This window comes from Podarcis erhardii (assembly GCF_964252035.2).
Source record: "Podarcis erhardii genome assembly, chromosome: 17".
In the NCBI taxonomy this organism is placed as follows: Eukaryota; Metazoa; Chordata; class Lepidosauria; order Squamata; family Lacertidae; genus Podarcis; species Podarcis erhardii.
The window spans coordinates 30551916-30569295 of record NC_138515.1 but is presented as its reverse complement, the minus strand read 5'-3'; the positions used below and the strand labels follow the sequence as shown (position 1 = coordinate 30569295).

The following is a 17380-nucleotide window of genomic DNA, read 5'->3' as shown; positions in this document are numbered from 1 at the left end:
AAAACTATACTAAGACAAAACAAATACTTTCTTCTAGTTGAACAGTGCTTGAAAAAGCTATTAATAGGTACCTTTGTAATACTGCGGTTTAGTTACAGTATGAGTAGAGAACAAATAAGGCAATGAAAGTTTTTGTAAAAATACAAGCAGTAAAGCACTTTGTTATGTTCCTTATTTTGTCATTTTGCATTGCTTAGGATTAACATGCAGGGATTACATTCTGATTTGTTTATATTCAAACATAGAAAAATAGTTTAGAATTCTGAATTATTGTATGAAATTATAAAGTAACTTCCAAATAATAGTGCCAATCTTAAATGTTGATAAAGCCCTTTTAGAGCACTGTTTGGCATATATTTGCATTTTAGGACCTTTATGAACTTATCTTCAAAACTTCTAAACTTGAGCAAAAGAAGGGGAAAAAGAAAACTGTTACTGGCTTTCTGACAATGGCAGGGAGTGTGTTAAACCAGTGTAAAATTCAATTAAACTGTCTAGCCAGGTTTTCGAAGCTGAAATGCAGACCCTTTCAGTTAAGCTTCTTATTTTCCTGTGACCGACACCAGTGGATACTGTGTTATGCCAAAACCAACAGGCTGTAAAGCACCTTGTTTCATGCTCCCAGCTGATCAATATTTTTATTTTCCAGGCTTGCCCAGAAATATGGAGGCAGTATCACCTAACAGTAAGTAGAAACACCTTTTTTATTTTCTTCTACCCCCAGCCTATTTACTCTTCAGTGAACTGCTGACCATAAAATATAGACAAGAATCTTGTGAAGGAAGATAATAAATATCTGAAGAGGTTTTGCACTGAAGAATGCAAGAATATACTATGCTTCTTCCCCCAACTTTCTTTGAAAACAGTTTATATAACAGTTTTCTTTGAAAACTGTTTATATAACAGAAATCATTCATGTTGGCATCGTGTCACTTTGCTGCCTGTAACTTCATCAGTAGCACATCATAGTATAATAATATCTCATGGAAGCACAGAACAGTACTGTTTACAAGTATCATGATCATTCCCAAGTACCAGCATCTATTTGCACATTGGCCAAGGAAAATGAATTTTACAACATTTTTACAACTTGCATAGAATGGGAAACTATCATGTTTTATCAGTTGAACCTTGTTTAGGAGCCTTTGCTTACAAAAATAGCTGCACAACAAATAATCTTCCGTCTTCCTACTGAGCTTGTTAAGCCCAGACAGAAACTAGGGAAATGCGGGCTGTCCATTTGGTTTACGACAAGATTAAATGTTTTGTGTTCCAAAACTTTGTGCAAGTTTATATTTGGCTTCATAGTCCATATAAATACTGAGATTCAAGTTGATTATTCTTGTTTTCAACAGATCATTAAGTGGTCAACAGGCTCAAGCTTGCAAACATCTATCTTCTTAGGTTATTTCATTTAAAGAAATACTGTTGGTACACGTGCTTTCCAGTATGTTTCTTTTTGCATTTTAGGATGATAAATCTTTCCCAGTTTCTCCTTAGTTTAAAATACTTTTTTAAAATAAGTAAATATGTGTGGATTCCTTTTTTTATTTACACATATTCTTTGAGTTATCAGCAAACTTCAAAAACCATTATATGGTGGAAGCCATTCATTATGTTTCAGGAAATTTTTATTCAGTATCTTTAGTCAAATTGAGCTTTAAATATGGAGAAATTACTTCAATATTTCAAAAAAAAAATAAAAAATCTTTAGTCCCACTTCTGGGTACTAATCAGTTTCTTGAAAGAGATTTTTATCAAGGCAACAGGAAATAGAAATTCTTACTTAAAAATTCATAGTAACTAGTTTGCAACAACTAGAACCATTCAGTTATTTTAGACAAATTTTGTAACTTCTTTCTTAATGTCTGTACTTCCTTGTAATGCTTGCAGTATGTACAGGATTCCCCTAAACTGGGGCAATCCTTTACAGAACATTTTCTTTGCGGGTTCCAGTGTTGATGATACTTCATTGCTACAACAGAAAATTCATCTCATGGTTAACTAACTGGCTTTTGTTTTGTTTTGTTTTGTTTTGTTTTAAAAAGTCTACCTTCATTTCCTTAAAAGTTTCTATTTCAATATTGCTGTAAAATAAATCATATGAGAACATAACAAAAACAAAGCACAGGTAGGATACAGTAGGATACAGTGTAACAAAGCTAAAGTAATGAAATGCTTAATGTAGTAGGTACCCAAAAAAGATGCACAAGTAAGTAGTCATTTGTATTTGTGTTTAGATACATACATATACCAATACTAAACAGTTTATTCCACACTTGTCACAAGTTTGGTTGAGCCTAGTTGTTAACGTCTCTTAATAAACCAGAATGTGAAGTATATATCGAATCTGCATAAACAGAACAAATTTTGAATATCGTACAAATATATACCATGTAGGTAATCTTTTAATCCCACTTATTATGCATGTTTGTCAAAGGGTTATATAAAATGTGTGGTTAATTTTTCATGCATAAGCAAAGTGTCCCTAATTAATCATTGTGAATGCTTGTTCAGATCAACAGAACAATATTTGTCACTGCTAAGGCTCTTGGTGATTTTATTCGTTTTGCCAATTTACTGAGAGATTGGGGTGCCATCTATCGACTCATTGAAACTATTGCACTCACATCTATCTTTAGTGCAGATAATGATGTGTAAATAGTGTAACCGATGGTTATGGTTGTTCTTAGGTTTTGCTTGTGCTTAAGGTCTTTGAAATTTTAGCTATTTGAAAAAGCTGGTGTCATAATGTCAGCCTTTTCTGTATCCAAAAGTCCTGCCAGAAAGAAGAAATTGCAGGAGATTATACGAGGGAGTGAGAGATTTAAAGCAATGTTTTGATTAATTTACTGCAGATGTCTTGTTAAATATCTCAGTAGTGTTGGGCTTTCTCATAATAGTAGTCTAGATGTACTGGTTGCTTTGCATGGAATGGTTTCTTTAAGTTGGCAAATTCATTTCCTTTTAAAAATTATAACATAGTCGTTTATACATTAAAAGTACTACAGAACTAATCATATTAAATTGTCATTTCTCTTTCAAATTTTTTTAAAAAAGCTTTTCCTTGGAAAGTAGATTTTGCAGGTGTCTGTTTTATTTTTATTTTTGAAAATCAAGATGTTGTTTTAAATGCTCTTAAGCCTAGAATGGCTGACATACTGCACCAAAGAGTTCACAAATTCAGAGTCACTTTAACTGAAGTAAAAGTGTATAGTTTGGTATACAACTAATTCCTTATCTGTACGAGGTTCATGAATTATGCCTCATTAAAGCTTCATATTAATATTTTACATTTTGAGTTGCAAATGTATCCTTGCCACATTTTCATTGGGAAGATAAGGCTTAACTTGAAGCTCCTTATGTCTTCTGGCCTTCATGACTCCAAATATATTGACTTTTAGGAAAGAGTAAGAGAATTGCAATTTTGCATGTAGAAGATGGCCCCATGAAGCTTTAACATGGGTGTGGGTGGGTGTTTGGATAATGCCCCCATTACATTTTCTGAAATGTACCCAATACCAACTAATACTGTCTATGATAACTGTTAGTAATGGGGTGCATGTTTTTGGTATTTTTAAAAGCTAGCTTGGATCCAAAGTGATCTGGGTCAGTGGCGAGGAAGAACCTGGAAGTGGTAGATTTTTCCTTCCAGTATCAACTCTTTATAGGATACTGCTCTGGATGATTTTGGGCGGCTTTTTAGGGGGCATGGGAGGCTGTTGTCTGAAGGATGGAGATTAAAAGCTTTGGATCCCAACTATAATGTTTAACGTATCTTTCAGAATATAGTAGAACTATTTTTTTGCACTGTAATGTAACATGTTTCTGGTAATAAATCATTCATTGCAATTAACAATTAATAAATAACTTGCTTTCTAAATTTCTGTTTTCCACCCAGAAAACATCTTCTTTTGTTTGACTCTATCAGTATTGATAAAAGTATGTGTATATATGGGGTGGATTAACTGCTCGCTAATATTGTCTCCATAAAGTTAAAAAATCTGGGAATATGTATAATGTACGTGGATTCCTTGCAATGCAGTTGGAAGATGGCCTATGAAAAATACAGTGTAATACTGTGTGGGGGTAGAAAACAATTGAACAAAACATATACGGTGTCTTCATTGGAACGAACCAGGGTCAACATTTACTTACTTGAGACTTCACATATATCGGGTACAGTATGCCTGGCATAAAACGAAACTGTGTAGGTGTTATAACCGTGTAGCAAATCATACTTAGGAATAATGTGCATGCACAAGTATATATATCCTGGCCTAAAATCTATTAGGCCTGTGCTGTGCTATATATCATTATGGACATTGTAATTGGAAAAAATGTGTTTCATGTAGTGTATAATATGATTGTTTTTCTATATATATACAACATATTTATTTGCTGTGGAGCTGGGTTTCTTCTTCTTCAGGGTATCACAGTCTCTCCCATTGCCTTGCTCTGTGCATGCAGTGAGCCCCCCTCCCCCACCGCCTGCCTTTTCTCATTCATATCAAAGCCCCTCGCCCCAAGATGGCCACCAACAGAGTTTTACAGCCATCAGACTTTAACCACCAAACACTATCATTTAACACGCTTTTTGACAGTTTGTTAACCTTACTTTTAATCCACTTACATTAAAAAAGGTGAACCAGGAATTGCTGTTTTCGTATGCGTACCTAAAAGACATGAAGACACAATACCTCTTTTGTGCTTAAATTTTGTGCTTGTATTTCTTTGTGTATGATCATTAAAATTCCGCTTGGTCTCCTACCTTTCTTTGAAATAAAAATGTAAGTATGCTTACTTTTAAATCTGAGCTGCACAGAGCAGCTGCTGAAATTAAGCACAACTAGTGTGTGTGTGTGTGTGTGTGTGTGTGTGTGTGTGTGTTTCCCTCGATTTAAAGAAATTATAAGAAACTTTATTGTCCACAAGGCCCATTCTACAGAAGAGCAATGATTTAGCTTTTTGGCTGAATTACTCAGAGATTGGTTCCTCATAATCGCACCAATGCCTATCCTAGTCTGAACTACGACATTTGAACATATAAGCCTGCTAATTGTTGTTATATTATGGTGATGTTTACAAAAGGGCGGTCTGGGGTTTTCTTCGTTTGCTTTATTTAAAAGAATTTTTAAAATAGTTGTATGGCTTTTATATAATTCCCCCCCCCCAAATATTTTGAAAACGTACACAGTATTTTGCCATCCTGTTACCCAATCCTATTCATGTTTACTAAGAAGTAAGTCCTGTAGAATTAGGTTGGATGTGCTTGGAAGTAAATGTGTGTAAGATTGTAGCCTTCATAAGATTGTGTTAGCTCTCAGAGATTTCCAGTTGTTGTAGTATTTACAATTTGTATAATCTATTTTAAAGAATGTATGTCATAATATTATGTATAATTTGGAGACTTTATCATATTTATTCTAAGCTTCTCATGCCCAAATGTGTCTTTCTGACTAATTAAAATTCATTTGAAACTTTAGTTATCTTCACTTTGTATGTGAATTTATGAAGAAAGAGTCATTTGTAGTTTGGAGTAGAGAAAATTGTCAGATTAAAAAGATAATTTATGCTAAAAATAAAACTTGGTTTCACAATAATTTCTGCCTCTTTATCCACTTGTGATAGATAGTTCTAGATAACAAAAGCTGCATTAGTTGACATTTTTAAGGTCATTTTGCTATTTATTTCCTGGAATCCAATACTTGCATTTTACAGGTTTCCGTTTAATTCATAAAATGTATACCTGTCAGTGGCTTTTCAGTTAAATTGGGAAATTAATTCAACATGTGATAAGTAAACTAAGTTGAATTTATTTTGTCTTGATTTATTTCAGGGTGCTTTTTATTAGTTTTTGTTAGAAAAACTTGTCACACACGTGTAAATAGTGAACATGCACAAGTAAAGCAACACTGCATTATCTGCACTGAGAATTTCCTCTTATCCATAATCTATCTTTTTTCCAGTAAATATCAAAATACCAAATATATTACTTTTTATTATCATATGACAGACAGCAGCAGTAACTATCTGTAATCTTATTAAACGCAGCATTAAGTTTGTAATCCTGTGCATATATACTTGGAAGTAAATTCTGTGGAAGTTCTCAGCTAACATACATAGACTTGGTCCATATGGAATGTTTATGTTTCCAACCTGCTGAAATGCAAGATATTACTTTTCTTATAAGGTGCTTTTTCTGGAGCAGTTTAACAGTACTTAATTCTCACTGAAATTAGGAGGACTTCCATTTAAACAATTACTGGGGGCCAGACTAGATGACTCTCAGGGTCCCTTCTACCATTCTATGGTTCTACATGTTGGATTGTATCCTGTGTGATTCAAATATTCTCTAACTACATGGTGATTTCAATATATATGGTTTGAAATATGAGTGTGATGTAAGTGCAAATGTGGAGGGTTATATCCAATGGTAGTCATTTCAGTGCTTCCCCTCTGAGCATGAGTTGGTTGGTTATCTCTCCCAACCCTATTTTTAAAAATTATACACAGAATACAGTGGTGCCCCGCAAGACGAACGCCTCGCAAGACGGAAAACCCGCTAGACGAAAGGGTTTTCGGAAAGGGCTTCGGAAAACGAATTTCCCTATGGGCTTGCTTCGCAAGACGAAAATGTCTTGCGAGTTCCTGCGGGGGTTTTTTCCTCCCCCCCCTTTTTCTAAGCCGCTTATCAGCTGATCCGCTAAGCCGCTAAAAGCCGCTAAGCCGCTAATAGCGCTAATCTGCTAAGCCGCTAATGGGCTTGCTTCGCAAGACGAAAAAACCGCTAGACGAAGAGAATCGTGGAATGGATTCTTTTCGTCTTGTGAGGCACCACTGTATGTGTATAATATAGTGTTGCCTTGTTAAAAATTGTTGACGTTTCAAAATATTTTTACGGCCAGGGTATTACAGAATACTTTACTCTGACAAAAGCATTACCAATAAGCCTTGCTAGTTTACGTATTTTTGATATTTACTAGTAAGAGGCAGGCTATGTGAAAGGGGGGTTCTCAATGCAGTGATATGTTTATGTCTGAATGTTAGCTATTTCCCTTCATGCTTTTGTTTCTGAAGCTTGGCATATTGGACCACAGCTTCTGCATCATGCATCTGTTGCACATCCTTACCTATAAAAGCTCATAGATAAAAATTCAGTTTAAAAAAATGTTAATTTCCTAGTTGCTGCAACAGGCCCTTGCACTTTATTTTTAATTGTGCTATGTACAGTCTCTCTAGTTAGAAATATTCACCCAAGCCATCATGCTTTTAAAAGATATTTACACGTGACTTGTATTGAAATAATGTGGATGGGGGCAGGCATTTTGAGTTTACGTGCCACTGAAAGCAGTGCAGTGTGGATATTGCAGCAATGACACACAAACGTGCATTCTTACCTAAATCCATCAGTTAGGCATGCTGTAGCCACTGAAACATCTCTCTTTGTGCCAAACCTAAAATACAATTAATGAAGAAAAATGTTTATAAATGTTGCATTAAAGTTCTAAATTGCATTAACTTGTAAAAGAATATAGCATATAAAATTGAAATTGGGTGATGAAATTGCAGGATTGATTATTGTTGCTACACTAGTGTTCCTTAATAGTGGAAATGAGATACTTAGGTATTAAGTTTCTTACTTGAGAAAAGAACCTTGCAGAAACTTCTGTATCAGCTGCTATTAAATCAAATGAATATTTTGTATTATTCATATAAGAATTGCTGTAGAAATAACTTGTTATAAACTGTACAGGCAACAGTTAAATTTTCTACAACTCCTCAACGTCTCCATTGGGGGGAAAATGTAACAATTTTAAACTCCGTGGGCTGTTTGGTTCTACAAATATAACTAACTTTTTTAATATTTTAAAATAATTCCTAAGCCATGTAGGCATCAGTTCTGAAATACTGACCACGTGAGAGTGTCTAGCAGTACAATCCTATACATACCTATTCAAAAGTAAGTATCATTGAGTTTATTGAGGCTTACTGCCAGGAAAAATTGTAGCTTTCTCTAGGCTTATGACTTTAGATGTTTTCATAGTTAAGAGTAATTGAAATTAGTGGGACAAACTTGCCTTGAATCCACATTTGTAACTTGCTGTATAAGGCATGCAGAATGAATTTTGTGCAGTTAATTACAGATTTGCATTCTGCTTAGTATTTTCTTTTACACAGTTTAAATGAGAATTTTTTAGAGGAAGGTTAGTCAAAAGCTTGCATAGATCTGAAGCATTCCATCCATTAACTTTTACTGAGTGTACTTTTTCCCATGCTAGGTTGCTTACCCACACACCTTGCAAGTAAGAAAAGGGGGTGTTGATTGCAGAATCGGTTTGGCATACTCCTGCCTGACTCAATAAAGGATTCTATAAATCCTTCCAATGTCACTGTTTTTCTTATGGAGTGACTTGCTTATGCAATTTGGGGGAATAAGGTTGTAACCACGGCCTTTTAAGAGGTCGTGGCTGCCCTTTCTTTGAAAGCCCTGACCGAGCGTTTATTTAGCTCATTTTTGTGCTGAAAGGTGGGGCTTAATCAAATTTATGATGTTTTCTTCGAGTGTGCAGTATTTTCACTAAAGTAAAAGAGGTGTGAAATTATGCATGTTTTATGCTCCCATTTCTGTAAATATTTGCTCTTTGATTTGTGTACAAAACATCGCTGAACAAATTTTACTACATCTTGTACAGGCTTTGTATTTTAAACGGGTTGTATTTATATTTTAAAGTTGACATTAGAATTGTGGCTTTAGTGAGATATATAAAACCACTTGTGATATGAGCCTTGTTGATATTTGTTTCGTCTCCAGCTTCCAGAGGGCCTCATGGCATTATTTAATTAAGATATTTATATACCTCATTAATTGGCACCAATGACACCTAAAGTGGCTTAGCACAATAAAAAAATAAAATAAAATTAACAAATATAGTGGTACCTCGGGTTACAGACGCTTCAGGTTACAGACACTTCAGGTTACAGACTCTGCTAACCCAGAAATAGTACCTCGGGTTAAGAACTTTGCTTCAGGATGAGAACAGAAATCGCACAGCGGCAGTGGGAGGCCCCATTAACTAAAGTGGTGCCTCAGATTAAGAACGGTTTCAGGTTAAGAACAGACCTCCAGAATGAATTAAGTTCTAAACCCAAGGTACCACTCTACACCAGACTCAATACTTCAGCATATAACAACAGAACCATTAAAAGATATAAAATATCCAGCTAACAGTTACATTAGCAGCCAAACATTGTTAATTCAAAATATTTTATTGAACAAATACTGATGTGTGGAGGACAGCGGTGCAGTTGTCTCTTGAATATTACTGGAATAGCCTTCCAGACTTTGGGCACAACTACAGAAAGCACCCTACACTGTGCCCAGGCAGAACAAACCTGCCTACATGGAGCAAAACTTCATTTTCAGAATGTATCAAATAGAGGAACCATCAGCCTTGCTTGTTTGCAGCATCTTTTATAAGTGTCCCCGCCCCCGGTAGTTAGGAAGGGCCTCAAAATATGCTTCTAGAATAGAAGAGGCATGGCACCATATATCCGATTTCTTGAACCACTGTAATTTCCTTCAACGACAGTACAAATTAGGATTTTTGTTGTCAGAGCCTCAGTTAATGCAGCACATCCAAAACAGAAGAATATAGTACTCTTCTGGACACCAGGGTTACAGGATTCATGTTGGGCATGCTAATATTAGCTGTCCGTTATCATTGAATGTGAGTTCTATAACACTTTAAAGATATGAAATAAAAGGAAAGTCCACAATGAATTTCCATAAGCAAGATCAAATACATGAAATGGAAAGTGAAAGGGTTAGATTCTCTTGTAAGTAAAAATCTGATTTCGAGATGTATTCCTTTCACTTTCAATCCTATATTGTAAAATGGAGGAGAGCAACATGGTTGACCCTCCTAGAAGCTAAACTTTATGATATAATCCCATGGACATCTTACATTTTCATTCCCCTTAGAGTGAAAATGTTAGAGTGTTAGGGTTAGAGTGAAAACGTAGACCATCCACAGAATCCATTACTCATTCAAATATTTTGTCTTTACTTGAAATCCATGTCCTGACAGTTGAATGTAGTGAAATGCACATTGGACTTTGAAAACTTTGATTCATATCACTGCTCAGTCATGGATCCCTTGATGGCCTTGGGCTAGTCACTATGTCTCCATCTAACCTACCTCCCAGTCCTGTTACGATAATGTCCATGTGCAGCCCAGACCTGTTTGGAAGAACATAGCAATTACAGAGCGGGGGGGGGGGGGGTAAAAATAATACTGGCTTCTCAGTTGTGTATCAGGATACAAAAGTATAATTGCTGGTTGCTTAAGTACAATGAGGTTCAAGTTAACAAACTGTCAAAAATGTTTTTTTTAATGCAAATACTGATTCCCCTCCACCTCAAATTCCTTCCCCCAAAATTCAGTGCAAATATAACTTAACTGGGTTTTTTTTTTAACTGTTGGTCAGTTCTCTCTGATTCTCCATGCTTGCTTATGGGAGAATGTATGGGAGAGTTATGGGAGGTGAAAGACAGAGAATGAGAGAGGGGTGTAAACCTAGGGGAGTTGCTTAATGTGGAGTTTAAAGGTGTAATCTTTATAACCATTACATTCACTCTAGAGTGAATCTTCAGAATCGACCATCCCAGATGAATGAACCTTCAACACATGGTCTCTGCACTTTTGTGCTTACCTGGGTGTTCAGAGTAGTTAAAGGATGGAGCTATAGAATGTAGTTTTAAACCTGAGCATGAAACAATTTTAGGTTTCCTTCCACTTTTAAATCTACAATTGCTAGACAATAATATTGTATGAAATCACAAACAAGTATTTTCTAAATGTATATTATAAGCTTTTCTGTGTTGTGAAACTACTCATATTTCAGTTTTCCGTATAATAAAATGTTTATATTTGTGGATGTTGAATAACTGATGATCACCTCCTGTACCCCCACCTCAAACATACTTTTCAAAGTTCTGAATTAACTAGGAAGTTTTGTACTTAACTAGGAAGCAGTTGAGTGGGCACATGTGGAATATGGCAATCCTGCAAGTAAACTGGTCCCAAGCTGTTAAGGTCTTCATATACCAGTATAACACCTTGAATTTAGCCAACTAACAAATCAGCAACTTGTGCAGATTATATTCTGACATGGCTCCACTCCTGTCTGCAATTGTGCTGCAGTATTCTGCACTAACCGAAGTTTGCGGGTCAATCTCAAGGGAAGCCCCACATAGAGTGCATTGCAGTAATCCAGTCAACAACAACAACAACAACAACAACAACTTTTTATTATTTATACCTCACCCATCTGGCTGGGTTTCCCCAGCCACTCTGGGTGGCTCCCAGCAGAACATTGAAAACATGATAAAAGATCAAACATTAAAAACTTTCCTAAACAGGCCTGCTTTAAGATGTCTTCTAAAAGTCAGATATAGTGGTACCTCGGTTTATGAACTTAATCCATTCCGAAATTCTGTTCTTAAACCAAAACCGTTCTTAAACCAAAGTGTGTTTTCCCTAATGAGGCCTTCCGCCGCTGGTGCCCTTCCACCATTTGGATTCTGTTCTTAGACCGAGGTAAAGTTCTCAAACCAAGACACTATTTCCGGTTTTGTGGAGTTTGTAAGCCAAATCGTTCTTAAACTGGACTGTTCTTAAACCCGAGGTACCACTGTAGTTGTTTATTTCCTTGTCATCTGAAGGGAGGGCATTCCACAAGAAGGCCCTCTTCCTGGTACCCAAATACAGCTGGTAAAAGGCACTTCTAGCCAGTGAGGCTACCTGGGACTCCAGTGACAAAGCTGGATCCAGAAGCACGTTCAGGCTGTGTACCTACCTACCTACCTCAGGAAGAGTGAAACTCAGTTTAGGACAGGCAGTTGACTGATTTATCAGGCATGGCAACCACTCACCCACAACTTGCCTCCAACTTAGCAGAATTCAAGCTCAGCTTCTTTTCTCTCATCTTTTCCACTACTGCATCTAGACACCGATCCAGGACCCACCCACCCACTTGAAGTCAGCTGTTATGGAGTAGAGCTGAGTGCCATTAACATACCAATGGCACCTTGCCCCCAGACTTCTAATGACTTCACCCAGCAGCCTCGTTTAGATATTAAATGGCATTGGGTATAAAACACTGCCCTGCCAGCAGTCCAGAAAACACTCTCCCAGTGCTACTCTCTGGACCTGGTCCTGTAGATGGGAATGGAACCACTGAAACACACTGTCTCCCGTTCCTATTCTGCAAAGCCAGTCAAGGGGGATACCATGAACAACGGCACTGAAAACCACAGAGAGATCGGGTAGCAGGAGAAAAGTTGTACTCTATTTGCCCTGCTCTCTGTAAAGGTCATCATCTGTAAAAAACAACAACCAAAAACGAAAAAAACACCTATTGGTGTTATTAGTGCAGCCATTATTTTCTTAGGAATGTGATGTGTATATTGATTTTGAAATCGAAAGCAATTATTATTATTATTATTATTATTATTATTATTATTATTATTATCAGCAGCAGCAACAACAACAACTGTACAATTTAGGATCTCATTTACGGTTCTGCATTTTCCCCCTTAGAATTTATGAACAAGACTTTTATCTGCAGTAACTTACGGGCTTATACCAGATGTGACATGATTTACACTTACTCATTGTAATACAAGAGAAAATTTTAAAATTAAACAAAAATTTAGTGAAATTTCATTCAAATCCCAAAAGGATCATATGAGAGTATACAATACTACGGCTGACTGAACACCATCCAATTTTCATGTTGAGTGTTATGAAAGAATGACTGAGTGACTAATGACAGACAGGGGCGTTGGTACATGGGGGCCAAGCTCTGGGTCTTTTGAGCCAGGCCTCAGATCTCCTGCCCCTTCCTCTCCTTTTAAAGTTACGTGGTGTTTTGTTTTTTAAACTTTGCTTATAGGGTGACTGGGCATACAGCAAAGTGGAATGCTTTTTGGATGCCAGTCACCCACTATCTAAATTTGTCTAGAGGCACCTATGCATCTAAACAGTTATATGCATATTTATGTCATGGACCTGTGTCCCAGAATTCTTGAAGGATGCAGCAGTGTTCCTGGTGACACAACACCTGTGCCAGTGAGTGGGGGAAATGGGCAATGTTTTCGGTGTTTTGTGCAGCTTTTGCTACTTAAAGAAGGAAATAAATTCCGTTCTTTGAAAGATCTTCACTCCTTCCAATGCTGCATCACAGATCTCTTCTCTGTGTTTTGTCTTTTAAAGTAGTGGACAGCAATTCACCCGGAAGCCTAGCTCTGACCCCTGTTTTATAACAGCAGGATGTATGTTTACTCCTGCAGGATTTATGGCAGTGTGAGCATATAGCTGAAGAAAAAAAATGTGCCGTATTAATCATTGGGTAAGCTCCTAGGTAACGGTTTGTTAGCAGCATGTAGTTTGGCATCATTTGAAACTTCTGCACTGTGACATTAAAAATTTCACAAGTATTCAGCAGCACAGTGGGAGAGGAGATGTTGTGTTACACATGTTTCACTGTTCTCTCTCTGCATCCAAAATGCTTAGCCACTGATAGTTTCTGTTATCAGTGATCCACATACCAAGAACTGATTAAATGCTCATATAGATTGAACTGATATTTTTCTAAATGTTACACTCACTGTAAGGCTCACAGTGTTTTATAATAATACATGATGGTGTTGGTTGAGAATTCAAAGACTGATTCTCTCCGTATTGTGCAGCGGTATGCTGTCATGTCTGTAGCAGTTACTACATGCTGGTGGGATCTGACATGGTGGGGAAGTAGTTATTACTTCCTTCCTGATTTTTAAAAAGCTTTTAGTTACATCAGTGATTCTTCTACTTTGCATGCAGTCTTCAGAAGTCATTGGTTCCAGATTCTTTAGAGGAGACTTACAACTACTCAACGTGGCATGGAACCAGCCCAGTCAGTCCCAGTCAATCATTTCTACCTTCTAAAAGCAGAATGGCCAGGGATATAAAAATTATGGCTGGGTTTTGTAGTTGAGCATTAGTTTCTACTGAAAAGTCTGTCCTGGCCATAATAACAGAGCAATGTTCTATGTACAGTGGTACCTCGGGTTAAGTACTTAATTCTTTCCGGAGGTCCGTTCTTAACCTGAAACTGTTCTTAACCTGAAGCACCACTTTAGCTAATGGGGCCTCCTGCTGCTGCCGCGCAGCCGGAGCACGATTTCTGTTCTCATCCTGAAGCAAAGTTCTTAACCTGAAGCACTTTTTCTGGGTTAGTGGAGTCTGTAACCTGAAGCGTATGTAACCTGAAGCGTCTGCAACCCGAGGTACCACTGTATTTATCAACACTGATGCTATCTGGTGAAATTGACTCATACTTTATGTAGGCTGATGAACACATGAAACTATTTTACTTTTAACCTAAGATTTATTCCATAGTTTTAGATTATCTTTTGTCATTCAGGGTTGTTGTTTTTTTTTAAAAAAATTAACTATTCTACTTTCCTAGGCCCCAAGCACATACAAACTAGCCTCAGCAGAACAGAATTCTGTCTGCAGGGCTCTGGGCTTCTGAATGCTTGATTTGGATGCTCTGGCACATAGTCAGTGTGCCAGCAGTTTCTTCTGAGTTGGCCTAGAAGGGGAAGAAGGTTACACCTTGCTATCTACACACAGAGCAAACATGATTATACCCCAAAGCAAATTAATGTTAAATCATCTCAAATATTTCTAGTTAAAAGAGTTAATTTCAAGGTATAATGCAGACAACTACTTTTAATTGGAAAAAAAAATGTTTTCCAATCAGGACAGAGACTGATTTAGCAGTATATTGCCCAAATGCAGAAAACATTAATTTGTGATAACTTAAATTCTGTTACCTTTTAAAGACAGTTCCAAAAAGGCATGAATATGTAACACACAGTAGTCTGGTTTGGATGTAATGCTAAAGTATGATGTGCTAGGTGCATGTGTGCAAACACACACACACACAATCTGCTTTATCTGCTAATACAACAGCAGGATATGGAACATGAAATAAACCATCCATGCAATAATCCACCATACAATAATAAACCACCTGATCAAAACAAATGAAGGTGTTTAAAATAACACAGCAGGTTTTGTTAACATTCACATCAGGTAGTCTCTTCATAGTATTTTGAAACTTCAATAATACAGTGGTACCTTTGGTTGCGAACGGGATCCGTTCTGGAGGCCAGTTTGCAATCTGAAGCGCTGTATCTGCGCAGGTGCACAGCGCGATTTAGTGTTTGTGCACATGCGCGAAGCGCAGTCTAACACTTCTGCGCATGTGCGAGCGGCGAAACCCGGAAGTAACCCATTCCGATACTTCCGGGTTACTGCAGGACGCAACCTGAAAAAACGTATCATGAAGCAAACGTAACATGAGGGATGACTGTATTTTGAATCGTTGCTAACGTTCAGCAGCACAACCCAAAGGTAATACAATGTATGATTTAAAATCATCAGGAACTTTTAATGACCACTTTGGGAACTTAACAGAATACAAAGTAATAATTAAATATGGAAAGTAATAGGGACTCTCCAAATGAGTTTTAAGAAATAATTTAAAATTCTGTTACTTAACGTAAAGTCGGCAATCACATTCACAATTAAACAGCTTAATTCTCATAAGCTGTTGTAAACCAATAATACCTGGCAAAAACTCTTCTCTAGTACAATGTTTAATAAAGGCATTCCATCCAAACAAAAAGTTGTCCTATTTTGTTCATTTAATCTAATAAAATATGTTAGCCTAGCTATCAGTGTATACTCTCATCATCAATTATACCAGTCTGTAATAAGACGAAATGTTATTAGATCTGAAATGCCCTGTTCGTTTCCACCAGAGATGAAAGAAGTCACCCTTTTCATTTTGGCCCATATTTTGTGCCCACTTGATCATATAGTCCTGGATCTAAACTTAACTATAATTTTTTGCCATTTATTTAATAAAGTTAATTATTTTAACTGGGGGATGTTGAAATAAAAAGTTAAATGTGGGTGTTAGATTTAAAGCAGTAAACCTTCCTGAAAAAAATAAAAATAAATTACCATTCTAGGAACAGACATAAGCATTCATTATACAAGGGTTCATAATTATTTTTATATAAAGATCCTGTATTTCTCTGGATAATCTTATAATGACATATCTTACTGGCTTGGTTGCCCAATAATAGTTATACTTTTATAGTATTTGCTTTTTATCATCAGTAGATACATTTAAGCCTATTTCTGTTTTATCTATATTCAGTCTGTATCCTGCTACTTTCCTATACCCTAGAATTTGACTCTGTACCTCCCTCAGCGCAACTTTAGATTCTACTGCCATATTATCTGCTTACATTTTAAACTTTTCTTTTCCTCTCTGGTTTTAATTAAATATCCATTTTATTGCCAGAAGTTCTATGGCTAACACAAAAAGAAGAAAAGGGAGGTGGTCTTGCCTAGTACCTTTAGATCAGTGTTTCCCAACCTTTCCCCAACTGTGGCCCCCTTCCAACCTTGTTTCCTAACTGTGACCCCCCTATGGGTGGGGGCAGGGGGGCAACTGCCCCCCATAAGTAAAAATCAATACAAATCAATACAGATCTGAGGTTCTGCCCCGCAACGAAAGCTTGTCCCCCCTAACAAAAATTCTGGCTACGCTCATGCCCCCTCCTAGCCTACTGGTAGAAAGGTAGCTATTTTAATGTTTTGTTTGTAAATAGAATATGTTTTATTTATAATTTTTTATAATTTATACAAAATACAATTACATAAAATGTTAGGAACCTAATGAAGTATTGTTGAAGTAGAAAAACAAAGAATAATCTTTCTAGTGCAACCTCCTGCTAAAGCATCCATGACGGATGGCCACCCAACCTCTGCTTAGAAACCTCCAAGGAAGGAGAGTCCAGAACCTCCCAAGGAAAATCCATCTTCCATGTATTATAAAAAGTAAACAACACTTATTTGACCCCAGTTATTTGACACAGAGGGGAAGAAGAAGAAGAAGAAGAAGAAGAAGAAGAAGAAGAAGAAGAGGAGGAGGAGTAGTTTGGATTTGATATCCCGCCTTTCACTCCCTTTAAGGAGTCTCAAAGCGGCTAACATTCTCCTTTCCCTTCCTCCCCCACAACAAACACTCTGTGAGGTGAGTGGGGCTGAGAGACATCAGAGAAGTGTGACTGGCCCAAGGTCACCCAGCAGCTGCATGTGGAGGAGCAGAGACGCGAACCCGGTTCCCCAGATTAGGAGACTACCGCTCTTAACCACTACACCACACTGGCTAACTATGGGAAAACCATAGATACAGTCGGAAAGGTGCACAGGGAGTTCTGTATATATGGGAGAATTTCAAAAAGCAA

General features: G+C 37.0%; 1 protein-coding gene across 3 annotated transcripts in view; it reads left to right on the top strand.

Annotated features, from left to right (window-relative positions):
• The window catches only part of ZCCHC7 (zinc finger CCHC-type containing 7), a 126793-nt gene that overhangs the window by 89991 nt on the left and 19422 nt on the right, over window positions 1–17380 (top strand). For all 3 annotated transcript variants that reach the window (XM_081845212.1, XM_081845214.1, XM_081845213.1), the window contains exon 6: window positions 650–685. In XM_081845212.1, coding sequence (XP_081701338.1) covers window positions 650–685 — 36 coding nt within the window. The remainder of the gene's footprint in view (window positions 1–649; window positions 686–17380) is intronic.